General features: G+C 35.7%; 1 protein-coding gene across 3 annotated transcripts in view; it reads left to right on the top strand.

Annotated features, from left to right (window-relative positions):
• Nucleotides 1-20,309, top strand: part of AFTPH (aftiphilin) — a 74,630-nt gene extending 54,321 nt beyond the window's left edge. Inside the window, exons 6-10 of one of the 3 annotated variants that reach the window (XM_005891834.2) lie at nt 725-847; nt 6,182-6,242; nt 7,766-7,849; nt 11,834-11,957; nt 19,168-20,309. In XM_005891834.2, the coding sequence (XP_005891896.2) occupies nt 725-847; nt 6,182-6,242; nt 7,766-7,849; nt 11,834-11,957; nt 19,168-19,315 (540 nt within the window). In that variant the 3' untranslated portion in view covers nt 19,316-20,309. The remainder of the gene's footprint in view (nt 1-724; nt 848-6,181; nt 6,243-7,765; nt 7,850-11,833; nt 11,958-19,167) is intronic. The other 2 variants (XM_005891835.2, XR_011466035.1) reach the window with 2 other exon arrangements.
• Nucleotides 20,310-20,622: the final 313 nt, after the last annotated feature.

The raw sequence follows: 20,622 nt of genomic DNA, 5'->3' as shown, positions 1-20,622 counted from the left end.
GCATATGGATGTCATCACACTAGACATCCACTCCCACCTCTTTAAGTACCACCATGGTGTAACATGTATGAAGAGTGCCCTTTCCTGCAGTTTTACGTCTGAACATCAGAACAGTATTGCATTCTCAGCACATGGATGTAATATACTGTTTTGCTCACCAAGGCAATGGCACCCCACTCCAGTACTCTTGCTTCGAAAATCCCATGGACGGAGGAGCCTGGTGGGCTGCAGTCCATGGGGTCGCTAGAGTCGGACACGACTGAGCAACTTCACTTTCACTTTTCACTTTCATGCATTGGAAAAGGAAATGGCAACCCACTCCAGTGTTCTTGCCTGGAGAATCCCAGAGACGGGAAACCTGGTGGGCTGCCGTCTGTGGGGTCGCACAGAGTCGGACACGACTAAAGCGATGTAGCATCCCCTCCCCCACCATTCCATGTGTTTGTGCATTTGTGTGACAGTGATAGCCAGGCACTCTAAAGCAAATCCAGTTTAAATTACAAGGTCTTGTTTCAAAAAGTTTGGATTACAAAGGTATTATTATGAAATATTTCCCGTTAGAGTGCTGTAAGATTTTCACTAAACAAAATTTAAGACTAGTTTCTTTTTGTCTTCAGTACTTTCCAAATGACCTGTGTTCTTTCTGCTTTCTGCTAATTTAACTTTCTTGTGAAGTTTATGAACCAATCCTTCCCCCAACTAATAGCTAATATGCCTTTTTCAGGGTATGTTAGAGCCCACCAAGGAACCACTGAAACCACTATCTGCTGCAGAAAAAATTGCTTCCATCGGTCAGACCACCACTATGTCACCAGAAATGAACACATGTACATCTGACCAATTCCAGGTAAAAATATCTGGATGTATATAGATACATTTATGCATGTATGTACACATATGTCCACACACATTGTTGTTTCCCTTAATATATAACTTTTCATTTTTAAAATATTTTTAAAATTTAGTTTCATGATGTGATTTCACTTCTTATTAACATCCTTTGAAATACAATGAGAAAATTCTCTTTAATTTTAAAAAATAGAAAAGACAGTTTGAGAACTGGCTGGTTATGGGTAAGTTCTTTAAACCTATCTAGGCCTTAGTCTTTTTACCTGTAAAATAAGAACTTTGTAGCAAGCAAAAAATCGCTTACAGCTGGTACATTGTATGATCTATTACTGACACATAAATCTGGTAAGTGCTGGATTTTCAAAAAAAGGAAAACATTGCATTTATACCAGCTCTTCAAGTCTGCCATTATGTGTTTTTCCTGAAGCTTGCAAAAATTTTATAAAGTTATAAAATTTAGGTGTGTTATTATATCAATAACTGTTGTTTTAAGAGTTTGAATAAAGCTGTTAAGTTGAAAATGATACAGCCTTTAACAAAATATTGTATAGATTAAGGGAAAAAGAAGGCTCTCTTACCCTTCTTACCCTTTACTTCTTTGGCACATTTAAGCACAAATCATATTTCAGTCAAATATATTTAGTATTAAAAATATATTTAATATTAAAGCCCTTCCTCTCACTTTTTTCCTCGGAGAACATAGCTTACTTGGTTTGCTTACTTTTTTGACATCAAGTTAGCAACTGACTCAGTGCAGGTTAAAATTGTTTTTTAAAATATTAATATTCTTAATGAATATTACCATTTCTAAAATATATTCTTGCTGTGTTTGTCATTTCTTAACCTTAAATATCATCACTAATTATGTCTAACACAAAAATGCATGTTTGGACACCCTTTCCCAAGATGTGTTCCACTGAACACTAATCCCCAGAATTGATTCACTAAAGAAGGGTTCCATAGTGAAGTGAGATCAGGAAATATTTCATATCAAACCCTAAACAAGACTTGGAGGTTCATAACACGTATATTAAGGACTCTGAAAAATCCTGCAGTGAATAACGCTATTTAATTTTATTTCATTTCTCAAATTTACTTGGCCATAGAACCCTTTTCTGTAGGGATCAAGGAAGAAGAGCTTATAACACCTGTAGAACTAGTGTTTTGAAGAACATACTTTGGCAAATGATTTTGTAAAGCAGGGTCCTGCCTTTTCAGGTGTGTTTCAAGAAACATGTAATATTACTGCTGTGTACCACTGTGGTTTATACTTGAGCTTAGCTTCAACGTCCCTCTGAAACCAGTTTATTACTGTCACTGAATTCATGGGCATGGAGACCTAATGCATAAAATGCCTGGCCTTACTGATTGGGCAACAGGCAAGGAGCCTTGGGCAAGATGTCTCAGTAGGCTGAATCTGTCCTTAGCTCTCTTCCTTTCATTGGCTATATATTGCCCTCTGGCTATCAGCTATTCTCACAGGCCTGCCATGTCTGTGCAGATTGCAGAATTACAGCACATTCTCACTTCTGCCTCAGTCAGCATTCTTATTCCAGTGCTAGGTGTTAGGAAAGTAATTTGACTAACTGCCTGGTATGTTTTCTGGAAATGGAGCAGTTCTTAATTTGAGCCACTTGTTGTTATTTTTCCTTGCCTTCTCCTCTTCTCCTCCATCCAGCCATTTCTATGTATTACAACCCCATAAGCTATTGCTTATTTTATTAGTTAGCTGTCACCTGTCACTTTTGCCTAGTCATACCTCGATATAATTTAATTACAGACTTGATTAAAAGTCTAGATAACCTAATAAAAAGCATGTGTGTTAATTTAATGGAAGATTTTTAGTAGAAATCAGCGTGTATTAATTTGATGGCAGTTAGTTGCAGCTCCACAAGGATTCAGCTGCTGCCATTTCTGTATATACATATAGACCCCTATGTACTTATAATCAAAGGACTGTCTCCCTAGTTATAGGCAAGTATGAGAATTTTCAGTGACATTGAAGCATATCTAACTTGTTTGCTGGAAGATGGAACTTGGTCTCTTGCTATTTATATTTTTTAAAAGCTCTTTTTAATCAAGTACTTCCTTTTATTGTGTTTCATGTACACTTCTCTTTTTTAAAAATACACATCAATATTGAATTAACAAGTTTATTCTATACTTTTTATGGTATTTTGTGATCCTCATTGGCTTTAGTTTTTAGGCTTTGGAAAACCAATGAAAACAGTATTTCCCAATGGAAGTTCAAAGTTATTTCTGAATTGAGTTGAGCCTATGTAGGTCTGCTGTCTAACATTCAAACTGAAGATTTCAGCATGCATATCAGAATTTTGTGCTGAGATGCCTGACCTCCATCACTAAATTGCATGATCTTTGCTTTGGCTCCATACTTTTGATTAAGGTTAAAATACTCAGCAAACATCTGAAATACATTCTAAAGGTTCTCCATATAAAGTGTATTTCTTACCACTCTTCCTTGGCATACAGTGTATTTATTATTTTTCACATAACATTTTGGCTATTCATTCTTCCTCCTAATGATAATTTTCAGGTGAAACAACCATAAACATTAGTGCTGGAAGCTTAGCAAAATGTGTCAGCAAAGACCTGTTCAATACCTGAATTTTTTTCCCCAAAAAAGCATGTGGCAAACCTTCCTTTTATGTTTTGGCATCCTTGAACAGTGACTTTCAAACTTAGCATAGTGGCATAATTCTCATTATGTCTGCATGCTTTTTGATCTGTCTTTTCTATTTCAGTTTGGTACCTGCTAAATGTCTATCTTTTCTTTCAAATGAGTTTGTACTCATCAGTCTTTTTGCCATTACATCTCTTGTTTAGAAATTCAGTATTTTACTGATATCTGTTAATGTGGGGTTTTTATTTTTTTTATTTTTTATTTTTATTTTTTTGATTTTTAATAATGTGGGGTTTTTAAAAAAAGATAATTTTACCTGGAAAAAAAAAAACAGTTTACAGATAAAAAGCACGTAGTGATACTTTTTGTTGTTGTTGACATCTTTTTTCACTGAATTTCAAGGTCACACCAATCACAGCGCCATACTGATTCCCCCTTAGTAAGGTTAGGATGTTAACCATGCTTTATTCACTGCCAAGTGGAGTCAGTGCTCTGGCTAGCAGTTATCCGGCTGGTTACCACCAGCAGATTTCCTCTCTTAGGCTGCTTTATATTGCTGTTTCAGTTGTGAATCAGAATTTGAGAGTTAGAAGAAAGAAAAAAATGACAGTCTAGCTCTGTACTCTCGTTTTACAATTAGAAAACATATTTGGAAAGACAAAGTAATTTACCTAAAATCACATGTCAGTGCTGTACTTAGGACTAGAACCAAAGTCTCCTGTCTCTAGCCTTTTCTTCCCCCTCTTTTTATTATGAACTTGTCTCCTTTCGTCTCTGCAGTAATCATTCATGCCACATAAAGTTGTTTTTAAATGTTTCATTCCAGTGCTTTCTCTTTGAGTTGCCTGCGTGTCAGTTCCATTAGTTAACCTGTAATTATTTAGGTATCTGTTTTTCATCTGTCTCAATTCCACTAAATTTTGATTCATGATTTAGTACCTCATTATTATAATATTGGTTGTATCTTAAAAATGCCATACATGTCTGTGAAAAGTAAAATTCCAGAAAATCATTGAAATATTTCAAAACATACAGGTTCTTGACATCATTTAGATAAAACATGTTAATGAAAGAGCTTTGCTTCGCTTTACCCAGAAATGTTGTTATTACATAAATCTGAGTTCTGTCCATCTAGTCAGTATTGAATAGTTCTAAAGGTTTTTTTCCTGACTGAGAAGTAGAACAAGTTGAATCTGTTGGAATACCTAGAGCTTTTTGTTTGTTTTTGAGCTCAGCTAAAGAAGATCTTTTATAAATGTTATTTATCAGTCTTGCAGGTAGGTTATGAACTAGATTTTCACCAGGATTTTTAAAATTTTATTTGAAACAATTATAGATTTACAGGAAGTTGCAAAGATCATACAGAAGAGGTGCCTTGTATCTTCACCAGTTTTCCCCACAATCACATTTTGCATAATTATAGAATAATATCAAAACCAAGAATGACATTTGCTCAATATGTGTGTATAGTTCTGTGCTATTTTTTCATGTGACCACCACCAGTCAAGATACAGCATTTCCGTCTCCCTCACCAACCCCCCATTCCACCTCTCTCTCATCCTGGCTGCCACTATCACCAGTATTTTATTTTGTTTATATCTCCAGGCCTGACTTGATATGGGGGAGACCAAATGCTTATAGTAACATGCCCGTTATTGGTTATTAAAGCAATTGTATTATAATACCATAGGGTTAGACTTTCAAAATTAGCCAGTTCACGTTCCTTTCCTACAGGGAACAGTGTCTTTGTCTACAGAGAAAAAATGATTATAAAGTTTTAATAAGTGCCTACCTTACAATGAGCAAACAGAAAAAAAAAAGATGATACCATGTTGATAGTAAGAGTCTAGTAAAAGGTTATTTCAATAAGTGTTGCCAACACCACCCCCAAAATATAAGAGGAAAATGCATTTTTTTTTTCCCTGTCAGGAATATTCTTAAAGCATGGATCATTTTTTTAATGTTTTGTACTACCTTCCATCTTATATTTATCATTTGCTTATTTTATCTTTATGTGTTTGGCAGTTAACAGAGTTTTTAAACGTAGAATATTCAAATGAGTTCTGAATTTACTTTTCAGTACATTATTTTAAAAATTAAATTCTAATACTGATTATAAGTAATTTCTAAATTAGAGGTTATAAGTTTTTTTTTTAATTTGTATATATATAAGGAAACCAAATAAATTAACATCCATGTTTATACGGCTAGTTACTTAGTCCTTAATAACCCAGCTTGCTTCCAATTCAGTATGCTACCTTCTCTGTTGCCTTGTATTATCTATTAAGAAATTGTAAGTGGTTAATTATTTAAAATAAAATAGATCACTCTTTAGTGAAAAAAGATCAGTGAGGTTTTCAAGCCAGTAGTTTAAATTATGATTGGAGAATAGATTGAAATCTTGATAGAGAATCAGTCTATAAACTTCTGTTTGAAAACGTAAGATAATTCCATTTCTCAGATACACCATTTTTAATGTCAACAAGCTGTACTGCTTATAAATTTTGCAATTTCAGTTTGTGTTAATATTTGTAGATAACCATCTGAAATTGTAAATTATCCCAACTTTGTCTTTAGGTATTTTATTGCCTAATGATCTTGCTATAATAGTGTTTTGTTCTGTTTTTAAGGATTCTTTATGTTGCTACAACCTATACTGATTAATTTTGATTTTTTGGTTTTCAACTCTAGGAGTCTCTACCACCCGTCCAGTTTGACTGGAGTAGCAGTGGCCTTACTAACCCTTTAGATGGTACGTCTCTCCGTAGAGCCTCTAGCGCCAGAGCTAGAGTTAAGAAAGCTACAAAGTTCAGACAGACTTCTCTCTGCTGATTTCCATTTTTGTTTGAACATAACTTCTTATCTTTGGAAATTCAGGCTTTCTTTCTGAATAGTGATTGCTCAAGAAACCAGCCGTTACTATTATTAACATTATTAATGTCCATATATAAGTAGTAGTAACCAGATAAAATTTTAATTTCTTTTTATCTTAAGTCAAAGAAAAGCTTCTTTATTTCTCACAAATATCTAGGTAGTTTAAATAACATTTTAGGTAGACCAATTTATTTGAAATTTTTTTCTGTAGTTTTAGTTTATGGAATTTTCTTGGATGCCAAGTCTTGTGTCTAGAGGCTGCTTTAAAGCACAAAGCACAATTATTTAACCAAAAACAATGTGCAAATAGATCCATATTTATTGACTCAAAGTAGTTTTCAGACTTAATAATATTTTATAGAGCACTTGTATGCAAATGAAAAATGAATGATTTTCATGCTCCTTTTCTAAAACTTAGCTCAAAATACTAGTAGGTAGTTCCAGAAATAATTGGTTTTTCCTATAGCTTTAAAAGAAAATCCTGAGGAAGGATTAACTTATTCTAATAAGGTGGGGTCTTTTAATAACACAAAATCCTAGGTTTCCTGTGTGTTGATATCACAAGTTTTAATCGGACTCTAAAGTACAATTATTCTTAGTCCTTATACTTCATAAGTTGTTTGAGCCATGGTCTGAAACACCTGTTTCTCTTATCAGCTCTGCCTTAGAGTAGGGGATCCTAGGGTATCTGGAAAGCATCCAATTGAATAACAGTGCTGAAGGAAAGCCTGGATGCACCTTTTGCTGTTGTCTGGTGTCCTATTCAGTCAAATCATCGTGCTTTTTATTAACAACTTCTTTAAAAATGTATACTATTTCTGATTACTGTTTCAGAGTTAAAGGGGAACAGTACAGCTTGAGGTTGCACATCAGGGTAGGGCAGTTATGACATTTCTATTACCTTATTTTATTTTAAACTAAGTTAATGTATTGGTGTGTGTCCTGAAACCGACAACTTTGTCACTTTTAAAATCATTCATTAGAAACCAACACTACTAACATAAAAGATTGATTTGGGCATGTACAGTGATTTAATGTTGGGTTGAGATTAAAGTATTGTTTCCCTTTAACGGGTACACTTTCCCCCTTGGTCTTTCTGGTCTGGCTTCAAGTTTCAATTGAAAGAACTGAACTCCTAACTAAAACCTTACTAAGTGTTAAATTCTTTACATTGTACATGAGAAAATGTACATTGAATTAAACTGTTACTTTAGAAATGTCCTTAGCAATGAAAAACTAATACTGTACACATTGTTTTAATGTTGATTTTAAAATGTGTAATGACTACTAATTATAACCTGCATGTTCAAGTGTGTGTCTTACCCCTTTTTACACATAACCCCTCCTCCCTTGGCTTACCTTCTGTGTGGCTGCCTACCAACACGGTCACTGAATTTCAAGCTAGTGGAGGTTCCACTCTTCTGAACCTTGATTTCTTTGGGCCCGTGGATGACAGTAGCTCTAGCAGCAGCACCACAATCCCAGGTCAGCAGAGTGTTAAAACCACAATTCTAGTATATTTACTAAAAGCATGACCACATCACTTGACTTTCCTATAAACAAGGAAACAGATTGTATTCTCTGTAATGTCTTTCTAATACATTTCTTTCATCTATTCTACTGTTATTTTCTAGTATCTGACTATAACAAGTGACTTATATGAAAAATGTATTTTAAGAAAAGGTTTGTCAGGGTGTAATAGTCAGAGCTGAAAGTAGTTTCTAGATATAAAACAGCCCTAATGTCCTTTACACAGTTAAAGGCAGGGTGGTTTTTTTTCCCCTGTAAATAGAAAATGTGATCTTTTATATGCTTATTTTTTAAAGCATATTCTACAAAGCCATTTGAAAAAATACAACTTTAGATATATGAGAATATTTTAGTACACAGTGACATTATAGTGTCTGTGATAATAGAACCTTTACAGATTCTGGCATTCAATTAGTTATTTATTAGCACTGCTAAATGTATAATTAGGTTCCAAAATGTTGGAGTCTAGCACTTAGTTATATAGTCCCACATAGAATTATTACTGTTTTTATGTAGCTCTTGAATAGAAAGCTTACTGTTAGTTTTCCATGGAGGGAAAAAAAATGTTAAAGGTGATAGTAGAAAATAATTGCTGTGAGATACTAAAAGCTAGAAATTAAAACTTATTGGAGTGCCTGTTAATGTTCAGCCTGGCAGAAGTTCAGTTCATTGACCCAAGGACTAATGTACTTTGTCATTTTCTAACTGAATAAAAAATTAAAATACAATGGCATTTTTATGTTTATATTTTATTTAATATGATTTTAATGACTCTCTCTCATCCCTACTTGTGCTCTGGTAATCACGCCTTTTGATCACCAGACGGCTGTAAGAGTGCCCTGTAGATGCTGATGCCCAGAATGCATAGTGAGGGTCCCTCTCAGTCCCCGCTAGGATCAGGTAGATAGCCAGCCTGGTTCCTGAGAATTTGCTGGTTTTGTTCTGTTCAACTAGATAACCCTGCCACCCACTTGTAGCAGTTCAGGAGCTATAATGGAAAATGGGGGAGGCTAAGAGAATAGTCAGCTAAGGGTGAGGCTGGGACCCAGGATACCCATCTCCAAGTCTGGTTATGGAAATATGATTGTATTATAAGGATGTTCCAAGGCCATTTTGTAGAATGAATGGATTCCTCAAATCTAATCCCCTGGTTATCATTTTCATTGTTTCCAAGATTTTACAAGCATATAAGAAACTAATCTGTGTCTGGTTTTAACTTCAATATGGTATTTCACTGTTTAAATTACTTCTAAATACATGTGAGCTGTGGAATGACCTGAGTAGTTTTTAATACTTAATGGCGGGTAGGGGAACCAAAACACTTGTGTATCAGTTACCTTATTACTATAATCCCAAGAATGAAGTCAGTTCAGTTCAGTCGCTCAGTCGTGTCCGACTCTTTGCGACCCCATGAACCGCAGCACACCAGGCCTCCCTGTCCATCACCAACCAAGCTCCTATTTTTAATTTGCTCTCAGCTTTGTTTTGTCATGAACTGTATGATAACTTAAATGAGGTCACTATTTTTGGATGCCTAAAAACCTGGTTTAAATTCAACTTTTGGTTACATTTCAAACTCAGTTAAAAATCATCCATAAAAGCACAAATAATCTGACCAAACAAAGAAGTACAGAAATGACTTGATAACCAGGTTCAGTATACATACACAGCTTAGAGAAGAACAAGCAGTTTCCGAGGTTTAGAGCTGTAATGGAAGTGAAATTAGCATGGTCGATTGTGATCCTTACTTCGGAACCTCTTAAATATTTTTGTTCCATTTTTTCATCAATATGCTCTAGCCTCTGTGTAAACCTGATTACTATAAATATGCTTGGACTTGTTTTATTGCTACTGGGTTTTGTTAAAACTTCCATCAAGCTGTAGGTGTAAACACTTTCCTGAGTATTCCATTTCACCACTTGCTTGTACTTTTTCTGACTTGTTTCTGGGAAAGTCATTTTGTCTTAGCTTGCAGTTGTTTATTTTGTGTTTGAGACTTAGGAGGTTGGCATAGAACTTGGTTGGCTAGCTTTATTTCTGTAACTGAACTATGCCTCATTAAGGTTCTGTTAAAAAAAAAAAAAAAGAATCTTTTTCCATTAAAAAAATTTACTCTCCGGTTTTTTGTGTAGTTATCTTGGTTTTGAAAAATAGAGCCATAGTACTTTTTTTTTGGTGATAATGGTTTTGGAGGGCTGAGGGAGGTTGATTTGGGTTTTGTTTTGTTGTTTTTTTTCAATCTCCCACTTTCCTGTTTGACAGCTAAGTGGCCAGTATTTTACAAACCCAACTAAATTTTCACTAGCACTTTCCTGTTGCCAGTCAGATTGCAGTTGTTTATTCTGCATTATGCATTCACCATCTACCTAAATTTTGTGGTTACTTGGAATAGAACCTTTCACAGTAGAGGAAGGAGGTGCTTTGGGTTCATCTGGTCCTGCTTTACAAGCATCTGTAAATTTTTGCATTTTAGCTGCATATTTATGCTTATTATAGAAATACAAAGAAAGGGGCTTTTAAAGTATATTTTGAAACTGTACCTTAATGAACTATTAAGAACTTGGGAGAGTCAACATTTTCTATAGCCTTCCTCCCTTGTTGGACATGGTAACTGTGAAAGCCGCTTTTGCTGGTGTAATTTCTGTAAACATCTGAGATCTGTGTTTATATCTGCTAGTCAGCTACAAAGCTGGTTCATAGAAAGCAGTTCCTGATTTTCTTCTTAACCTTGAAATACCCTAAAAGGAGAAAACTTGTGAGCATCAATATATGACTCTATTATATATAATTTTATCTGCTGATCTTCTTTTTAAAGAAATAATAAGTAGAGATTGATGAAACTATAAGACATTTGTACTTAAAATCTGCTTTTCTATTCAAAACTACTGAATTTGCTGAAATCAAAGAAAGAGTATAATTAAAAAATTTTTGTCTGATTGTCTTTATTTTCCTAAGCTTAGCATGAGTTGAAAATACTTGTTACTTGTTTTTTTGTAGTCATCATATTTTATATAAATTAATATTCAAGGAAGTTTTAAAATATGTATGTGTATTTTAAGGAAGTCAGACGGGAAGGATTTTACTAGACTTTTACAATAAACCTAATCCTAATGAACTCAGCTTCATTTTGAATTTTTCCAAGAAGATATTTGAACTGTTAGCCACTAGATTCAGCTGTGAAACTTTAGGAGTATAATTAACCCTTGAGATGATTTTCATTTTGTTCAAAAGTAGCTGTTTTATTCACTTTTTCTGAAAACATTTTACCTCCCCTCTTCTTACCTAAAGAAGAACATTGTGATATATAACTTTTCTTTAGTAATAATTTAATTCTTTGGATAATATTTCATGTCCTCAGATATTTAAATTAACCAAATTTAAATGTCAGAATGTATTTAAATTAACCAAATCATTTAGTGTATGTGAGACTTTACATTAACTTCCAAATTTGGGGATATGAGTGAAAACACGGAGGAAAAATGGTCATGGAGATAAGGGAAAATGGAAGTTCAAAAACTGTTAAATCAGTCCATTTAAAAACTGAGGTGTCATATTGTGCAACAAATCATTGTGCATTCTATTTGTAAAAGATTGTTAACTTTCGTATCACAGACTAATCCAGTGCTTAGGGAGTTTCCTATAGCAGAAAGTTTTTTTTTTAGAAGTATTTGAATGATATCTGCTACATAAATGTTAGATTAATTAAGGCTATATTTATACCAAAGTGGAATTTTGAAAGTGTTTTCCTACTTTATAGAAACTCTGAAAAGTGGAATTTATAATTTAAGAAATAAATAAAGTGTTACAGTGTTCTAAAGATGTGTTGTACTTATAAAGACTCAGATGTTTACAGAATAATTGCCTTTTGCATCTTGGATTGTGGCTAATTGAGTAAGCCATTGCAGCACACCATCACTGACTATCATTTTGTACTATAAGGTGTGGATCCAGAGTTGTATGAATTAACAACTTCTAAGCTGGAAATCTCCACCTCAAGCCTCAAAGTGACTGATGCATTTGCGAGACTCATGTCCACAGTAGAGAAGACAAGCACATCTACCAGGTAAAAGCTAGTGTTCATTACACCCTAATTTTGAATTCTATGTTTGAACAAAGTAGCCCAGATGGGAAAGCATATAAGTTGGTGGTATTTCAATATACTGTATTAAAAATTCACTTTACATTTATATAAATGCAATGGATGCCCAATTCTAGAAAATAGTATCAAGTTACATTTAATTATGAATTTACAAGAGGAGAGCTATTTCACGAGAGACTGGAAAGGGCTGACAGATGTGGTCTTTTTCTCTTTCCCTACGCCTATACCTAACTTTGTAACAAAAGAAGAGTCTGATTAAAGAATTGAGATCATAAAACCACTGCACAAATGCTCCTCCTTTTCTTTCCTAACTACTGCGGTGATCATCTTTGGGGTCCGAGTTTGATAATCCCAGAGTCATGTAAGCTAATCCTTTCACCTCCAGGCTAAGAGAGAAGGGCACAGCCACTGTTTTGTTTTCTGAATATTTGCTGACGTGTGGCACCTTTGATTTAGGTCCTGAAGCCTTGTTTTTTAACAAGCCTTCTGGGATCCCCTTAGGTTCATGACCTTTAGAAAAGCAGTTTTCTCAGATACCAGGAATCTCATGTGGGCTTGTGTGTAGGATTCAAAAAACCTTTAGTTTTACATAATTAAGCTCTGAAATAACCCGCTGCTTTGACATGTTAGCCATAGAATAAGGCAGTTTCTAATAAGAAGGTAATCATTATAAAGGAATGGTTATGAAGGTAATCTCTACTGCAAGAGCAAATACCAGTGTTGATTGGGATACCAACTCTGCTGTCCCAAATCTGTGATTCATCAACATTTTAAAATAAAATATTGGGACCCTTCTTGCAGTCCAGTGGTTAAGACTCCACGCTTCCAAGGTGGGGGGGTACGGGTTCAGTCCCTGTTTGAGGAGCTAAGATCCCACATGCTGCATGGTGTAGCCAAAAAAAAAAAGTGGAAATATTTACCTTTGCCCAGTTAGGCAGAGATATTATAGCACTTTCTCCTGGGTAAATACATTCCATTCACATGTCAAATTCTGATTTATCTTTTAAATCAATTCTTCTGTAGAAAAATATCCATTTAAAAACTAACCCTTTTCTTTGTGAATAATAAATGCTTACCTGTCTTAACACTTTGGCTTGAATTTTCACATGGCCTTTTAAACTGTATTGTGTGCTGAAGTATCCATTCAATCGCTATTGTTATTAATACACTTAATGTTCATAATTAAGAAAATCCATTATTATATGTTTTGTAAGCAAGGCTGCCCTGAACTCTTCCCAGGAATGGGTTTGTAGTCTGCTCATTCTTGCTTAGCCACAGATTCTCTCCCTCGTTCTCGTCGCTCATTTCTTTGTGGTAATATTACCTGGCACAGTTAAGCCTCCTATCAAGCTAGTGTGGATTTTTTGCTTGCTTTCTAATTTTTTCTCTTTCCAAGTAAGTTGTATTTTCAACTTAATGTTCTTATTACACAAATTTCTCATCCATTTTTTCTATATATGTTAGCTAGAGGCTAATGACTTTAAAAACAAGCAAACAAGCGATGCTCTTTTTATCATTTGGGCTTTGTCCTGCTGCTTTGTGTACAGCCTTTTCTAAGGGCAGTCCTGGTGTTTCCTCTGCAGTCTCACTGAGTGAACGGTAGTAATGTTGAAAGTCTCTGTGGTGAGAATTCACTGTTTGTGCCATTAGGAGGAGCTCTAAGCCACATAGTTAACCTGCTTGCTTTCCTAACTTTCCAGCTCACCCTTGAAACAGTCTGTACACTAAGGCACTCTTCCACTCTTCCAACTTAAATAACTTTAAGTTATTTTCATTTTTTTCTCTTATTCTGTACTGTTATGGGATGAACTGAAACTATAGCGTGCATCTTGGGGTTAGTGCCGTAACTGAATTGGTCACTAATACCTGTCCAGCTTCACATTTAAAACACAATAAATTGAAAGGAAAACAAGTTGCCACCTTTGAATTTTCTGTTTTGAGGAATTAACTATTTGAAAATGGTGAGAAGTGCAAATATTCACAGGTCTTACTATTAGAAGGTAATACTGTAAAATGTCCCCATGAGTGAATCTCAGTTGTACAGGGAAGAGAGAGGGTGGTGACATAGTTGCAACAGAATTTTTTAAGTGTCTTTGTTATTTTTAGGTTTTGTTTCATTTTTTGTTTTTGATTAAAACAAAATTTGAAGCGTACACCCCAGCAAAATATTGGCTTTTGTCAGTACACAGAAGACACAGTGAAAAAGCATTGAGGAACTGTAGTGTGAGGAAGGGTTAAGAAACAGTGGTCTAGGTAGAGGGAATTTGCCATATAGCAAACAACATTCCATACTCTTTTCAAACGCCTTTGCATATACGTAAGAGAAAATACATGTGCTCTTCTCTTTCTAAACATAGGTTGTGAAAGTGACTTACTTTTTAAAGAAATGGAAGTTCTCAAGTTTTAAAATAGTTCCATCTTCTAGCTTACCTTTTCTAATACAGAGAAAAATTACTTCCTAATCTTAATCAGTGTGTAGCAGCTAGTTAATAGCCACAGACTTTTAGCTGAAGCTTATATAAGCCAAAGGACTAGTTGCCAAAAGGCATACATGGTTTTTTTGTTCTTTTTTTTTGACCTTTTAATTGACATGTATTCACATACTATGAAATCCACCCTCCTCAAGTATACGATTCAGTAGCTTTTAGTGTATTTGCAAGGTTGTGCGACCATTGTTATTGTTGAGTCGCTCAGTCGTGTCCAACTCTTTGCAACCGCATGGACTGCACATGCCAGGCTTTCCTGTCCTTCACCATCTCGCAGAGTTTGCTCAAACTCGTGTCCATTGAGCCGGTGATGCCATCCAGCCATCTCATCCTCTGTCATCCCTTTCTTCTCCCGACTTCAGTCTTTCCCAGCATCAAGGTCTTTTCCATTGAGTCGGCTCTTCACATTAGGTGGCCACAGTATTGGAGCTTCAGCCTCAGCATCAGTCCCTCCAGTGAATATTCAGGATTGATTTCCTTTAGGATTGACTGGTTTGATCTCCTTGTATGTAGTCCAAGTGCCATAGTTCAAAAGCATCAATTCTTCAGTGCTCAGCCTTCTTTATGGTCCAGCTCTGACATCCATACATGACTCCTGGAAAAACCAAAGCTTTGACTAGACGGACGGTAAAGACAGTCGGCAAAGTATTATCTCTGGTTTTTAATACGTTGTCTAGGTTTGTCATAGCTTTTCTTCCAAAGAGCAAGCATCTTTTAATTTCATGGCTCCAATCACCATCTGCAGTGATTTTGGAGCCTAAGAAAATAAAGTGTCACTGTGCAACCATTACGACGATCTAATTCCAGAACATTTGTATCATCCCTAAAAGAAACCCCATACCCATTAGCAGTCACTCCCTATATTCTACTTTTTCTAGCTCCTGGCAGCATTAATCTGCCTTCTATGTCTATGGATTTTCATATTCTGGTTATTTCGTACTAATGGAATAATACATTGTATAGCCTTTTGTGTCTGACTTCTTTCACTTAGCATAATATTTTCAAGCTAGCCATATTGTTGCATATTTTGGTACTTTCCATTCCATTTTATGGCTGCCTAGTATTCCATTGTATGGCTGTACCACATTTTGCTTATCCATTAATCAATTAATGTACATTTGAGTTGTGTTCACCTTTTGATTGTTATAAGTAGTGCTGCCATGAACATTCATGTACAAGTTTTTGTGTGGACAAATGCTTTCAGTTTTCTTGTTGGTGGAACTGCTGTGTTACATGGTTATGCTACACTTAATTTTTTGAAGAACTACCAAACTGTTTTCCAAAGCAGTGGCCCCATTTTACATCCCCACTAATAATGTTTGAGAGTTCCAATGTCTTACATGGTTATGCTACACTTAATTTTTTGAAGAACTACCAAACTGTTTTCCAAAGCAGTGGCCCCATTTTACATCCCCACTAATAATGTTTGAGAGTTCCAATGTCTCTACATTCTCACAAGGCTTGTTATTGTCTGACTTTCTGGTTATAACCATCCCAGTGGGTATGAAGTGACATCTCATTGGCATTTTAACTCACGTTTCCCTGATGGCCAGTGAAATTGAGCATTTTTTCAGGTGCTTGTTGAACAGTTGTGTCTCTTCTTTAAGGACATTTTTGTTGTTGTAAGAGTTCTTCTGGATACTTGACCTTTATCAGGTATGATTTGCAAATGTTTTCTCTCATTCTGTAGGCTGTTTTTTCACTTCCTTGGTTAGTGTCCTATGAAACACAAAAGTTTCTTAATTTGATGAAGCCCTGTATAGATATTTATATATGTACATATATACATGTATGTGTATTTCATTGCTTGTACCTTAGATGCCATGTCTAAGAAACCATTGCCTACCTCAAGGTCAGGAAGTGTTGCACTAACTTTCCTCGTAAGTGTTTCATAATTTCAACTCCTACATTTAGTTCTTTGATCCATTTTGAATTAATTTTTGAATATGATGTAAGGTAGGGATCCAACTTCATTCTTTGGCACATGGATATGCAGTTATACCAGCAATAGTTGTGGAAAAGACTGTTTTTTCCCAGTTTCTCTCTTGTTGAAAATCAGTTTAACCATAATTGTATGGGTTTATTTCTAGACCCTTAATTGTATTGCATTGGCCAAAAGGATAAATCTTGGGAGAATATAAATCAAAAATAGGTCATTGCCTCTGCCTCTTGGGGAAAGGCCACGATGTAACATTTTATTTTCAAATTCTCAAGCATTTTCTTCTTTCTTATATTGTAAGAAAACTAGAGCACATCAATTCCTTAGTGACTACAGATAAATGCACAAAATATGTCAACTATGTAAACTTTCTCTTATTTTTAAATCCAACTTCAGATAGCCTTCAAGTAGTGCCTCTGAAAGAAGGCAATTGGTAGAAACTCTAGAATAATCTTTACCAACCATTCCTTGGGTGAAAACGTCTTTGCTCTCCTTCCCCACACCCCAGCTGCACTCCACAAATGAGGAAGTGCATTTAAGTGCGATTTTACTTATTACTGTTTTTAATACCTTTTTATCTTTACAAAAGCAGTAAGAATAGAAAGAAAATACAGACAAAATGTTTTTAATTAAAGTATCACATTCTTACCAGTCATATCACTATAACTCCCTAGTTCAGTTCTTTCAGATCTTTATTTTTGCAAATATACACATACAGTTGTTTTAACCAAAAATGAGATTTTATAGTCTATACAAATTGAGCCTACTCTTGTAGTCAGTGGTCTCCATCTGTCGATTTCAGTCAATTTTCATTTCATCTAACACTCAGGCTGTATGTATTCAAATTCCCAAGAGTGTCCTTTCTCTCTTCTTTCTCCAGATCAAAATCTAGTCTAGGACTTTTGTACTTAACTGTTAGGGCTAGGTCACTTTCAACCTAGTATATCTACCTCCATCCCTCCTGTTGGCTTCTCAGTGTAACCACACTCGCTGGTTGAAAAGATCAGTCCATGTGTCCTAGAGGACATCCCAACCTCTGGATTTGTCCATTTGCTTCCTTCAAGTAGTTTTCAAATGTTTCTCCATTTCCCTTATTTCCTATCAACTGGATATTCTGTCTAAAGGTTTGATGGATTCAGGTAAAACATTTTGGCTGGAAGACATCACAGGTGCTGTGTCACATCAGAAGACACAATGTCATTTTGACCCTATTGTGAGTGATGCTGAGATCGACTACTGGTGAGAGGCTGCCCTTTCCCGTGGAGCTTTCCAGCTGTTCACTCTGAGACTAAGAAGTGCACCAGCCTCTCTGGTTTCATTTTGGAATAACGCAGATAGTTTCCCATCCACTTCATAGTTTTTCTGTGATTTAAATGCCATTAAAAATGTAGATTTTAATCAGAAAGAATTTGGAGTGTTAATTCTATTCTTCTGAGAAACCCTAGAACTGAGGTTGATCTGCTGATGGTTTCAGTGTGCCTGAAGCTGACCTTCATATTGGAAGACCAGTCCTAAAAGTCTGATGTTTGGTTTTTTCAGTTGTTCTGTAAAATATTTTTGTTTCAGCCTGAACTCAAATGTGATTACAACAGAAAAGTGCAGGTATTAAAGGCTTGCATCTATCTTTCCTTTCTTGTTTCATCTCCTGACTTCCTTCACCACATCCTAAGGACAAAGAAAAATTTTAAGTGGAAGAAATGACTTGTGTCCCACCTAATAGAGTACCATAAAGAGAACTGAGCCTTGTAGAGTCAACAGTTTTAAACGAACTTTGATCTAAAATTAATATCATTATGACTGCAACTATTCTTTCAGTGTATTTAACATCCTAGAAAAAATAAAGGTTGAATTACAGTCCTGTGCTCAATGTGAGCCACAGTTGAGACTCGGTTGGCATTTTCTGTAGCACACTGAAGGACCCAGGTCAGCAGGAGCTCTTCCTCTCTGTCCTGGGTCCCACACTGCTCATTTCTTATACTAGGGGCATTTCATCTACAGGACCCATCAGATTTCGAGACTCCCCTCTCCCTGAGTCTTTCCTGCCTGGGTGCATTCTTGGCCTCAGCAGCTGGTCCTAGTGTTGCAGGCTTTGGACCAACCATCTGTATCCCAGTGGAGCAGAGGCTGGGTGTTTTTGAGCTGAGGGCTTTCTGTCCTGGAATTCCCCTTTGGGGTTTCACCTGAGGTGAAAATTACTTAATGAGGGCTTGTGCCAGACATACTTTATGTTGAGATAACTGGTAGTTTCTCAGTGGGGAGGGGGACATCTAATCAGGTGGAGTTTACTAGGGCTTCAGCATTATGTTTCTTCTTGGTAACTGTTTTTTATTTTTGGCTGCGCTGCACAGTATGCGGGATGTTAATTCCCCAGCCAGGGATCAAACCTATGCCCCCCTGCAGTGGATGCTCAGAGTCTTACCACGGGGCCACCAGGGAAGTCCCTAGCATTTTAAAAGTACGCCTGGGTAGATTCTTCTAACCTTAAATAGAGCTGTGAGCTGTACACGGGTACAGTTAGGCATGTCTAACTGTAATGAACATACATAAATGCGGTGTGAGTTTTCAGAAGAAATTTCACCTCGGGCACAGAAAGCACTCAACACCAAGGTATGATGAGGTTCAGGGACTGGCAGAGGAGAAGATACTCAGGTCCCCACAGGTTGCTGTCTGCTTTGAGAGTGGATTTTCTCCCATTTGGCCCATAGCTAAAGTCACTTTAAGACACTTGTCTTTCTTCATTTGTCAACAGGAAACCGAAAAGAGAAGAGCACCTGAGTGAAGAAGCCATCAAGGTGATCGCCAGCCTTCCTGACCTAACGTTCATGCATGCCAAGGTGTTGATGTTCCCGACCACCTTGACACCTTCCACAAGCTCCCAAGAGAAGGCAGATGGATAACTGATGTGAACTGGACAGTTTCAATTGCTTTTCCTTCCCTCCAGCCCTTCCCTACCATCAAAAGCATACCTGCTCTAATTAAAAAAAAAAAAAAATTAAAAGTTCAGCTGATTTGTTGGTAAGCCGCACTAGAAAGGTATACATAGTAATGTATATTTATTTACATACTGAAGTCATAAATTTATATTAGAAACAAATGTAAATAATCGGGGGTGAACATTTTTGAAGATTTATTCTTTTTGTGTTGCTGGGGTGTATACATTTATGTCTTTGTGAAATACACTGGTGGTGTCCTTCTTACACAACTTTTGAAATAAAAAATGAAAATTAAAAACCCAAATCTCCACTGTCTATGAAATCCCCTTCAGCCTTTTCAGATTTCATTGAATGTCCCATTAATTTTCCATATTGTATATTGAATTACTTTTGCTATCATAAATAAGCTCCAAGTCCCTGTTTAATTTTTTTTTTTTTTTAATTTTATGTGTGGTGGGTTTGTTTCAGGTCTGGCTTTTGTTATCATTTTTGTGCTCTTTTTTAATCTTTTCAATCTGGCCTATTGCTGTTTGACCTTTTGCAAGGTACTTGCTTTGATTGGTCTTTTGTTATAGGGTATGGATCATTGTCAGAACTTGATTGAAGGGGTTTAAAGAGATTGTGTGTGTTTTAAATCAGTTTGGTTTGGAGAAGGACCAAATTACATGAATGTCTTACAATGAAATTTACTTGTTACTGATTTTTTTTGTTCTATTGTACCACTATTTTTTGAGGATTTTGCACAGTGTAAAATGACATAATCATAGATTGCTATGGTTTAGGCTGTATATACAGTAAAAACTATGGGTTTTAAATGTTTGGGGAAATTCCTATGGAAAAAAGAAAGACATGTAGAAGAACCTCTAACAAGGTTAATGTGCATGCCTAAGGTCTTTTGAGATTTCAGTGTGTAAATTTCCTTTTAGCTTACACAAAAATAAAATAATTTAAAAGAAATTTAGCCTGGTGTCTGTACTTTGGTATCTAAAGGAAAATGTCATGAATTTGGACATTAAGTTTTATTTCATATTAATGTATTTCAATCCAGAGAAAATCATTTGGTAGGGCTTTAGCTTTATTAAAACCAAGAAGAATTAGATTCTCACCCATAAGAATTTGAAACAACCCTTTAAATAGCTAAGCTGTTTTTATGTAGAACATGAGAGCATACAAGAAATTTCCATGATTCATGATAATGTATCTTTGGCAGAACTGGTGAAGTTAAATAGGGATGTATAGGGAATTTTTTTTCTTCCTAAGAAAATATATGC

Source organism: Bos mutus, chromosome 11 (assembly GCF_027580195.1).
Source record: "Bos mutus isolate GX-2022 chromosome 11, NWIPB_WYAK_1.1, whole genome shotgun sequence".
In the NCBI taxonomy this organism is placed as follows: domain Eukaryota; kingdom Metazoa; phylum Chordata; class Mammalia; order Artiodactyla; family Bovidae; genus Bos; species Bos mutus.
Note: the sequence above shows the minus strand (reverse complement) of the source record. Positions and strands in the feature narration are given on the sequence as shown.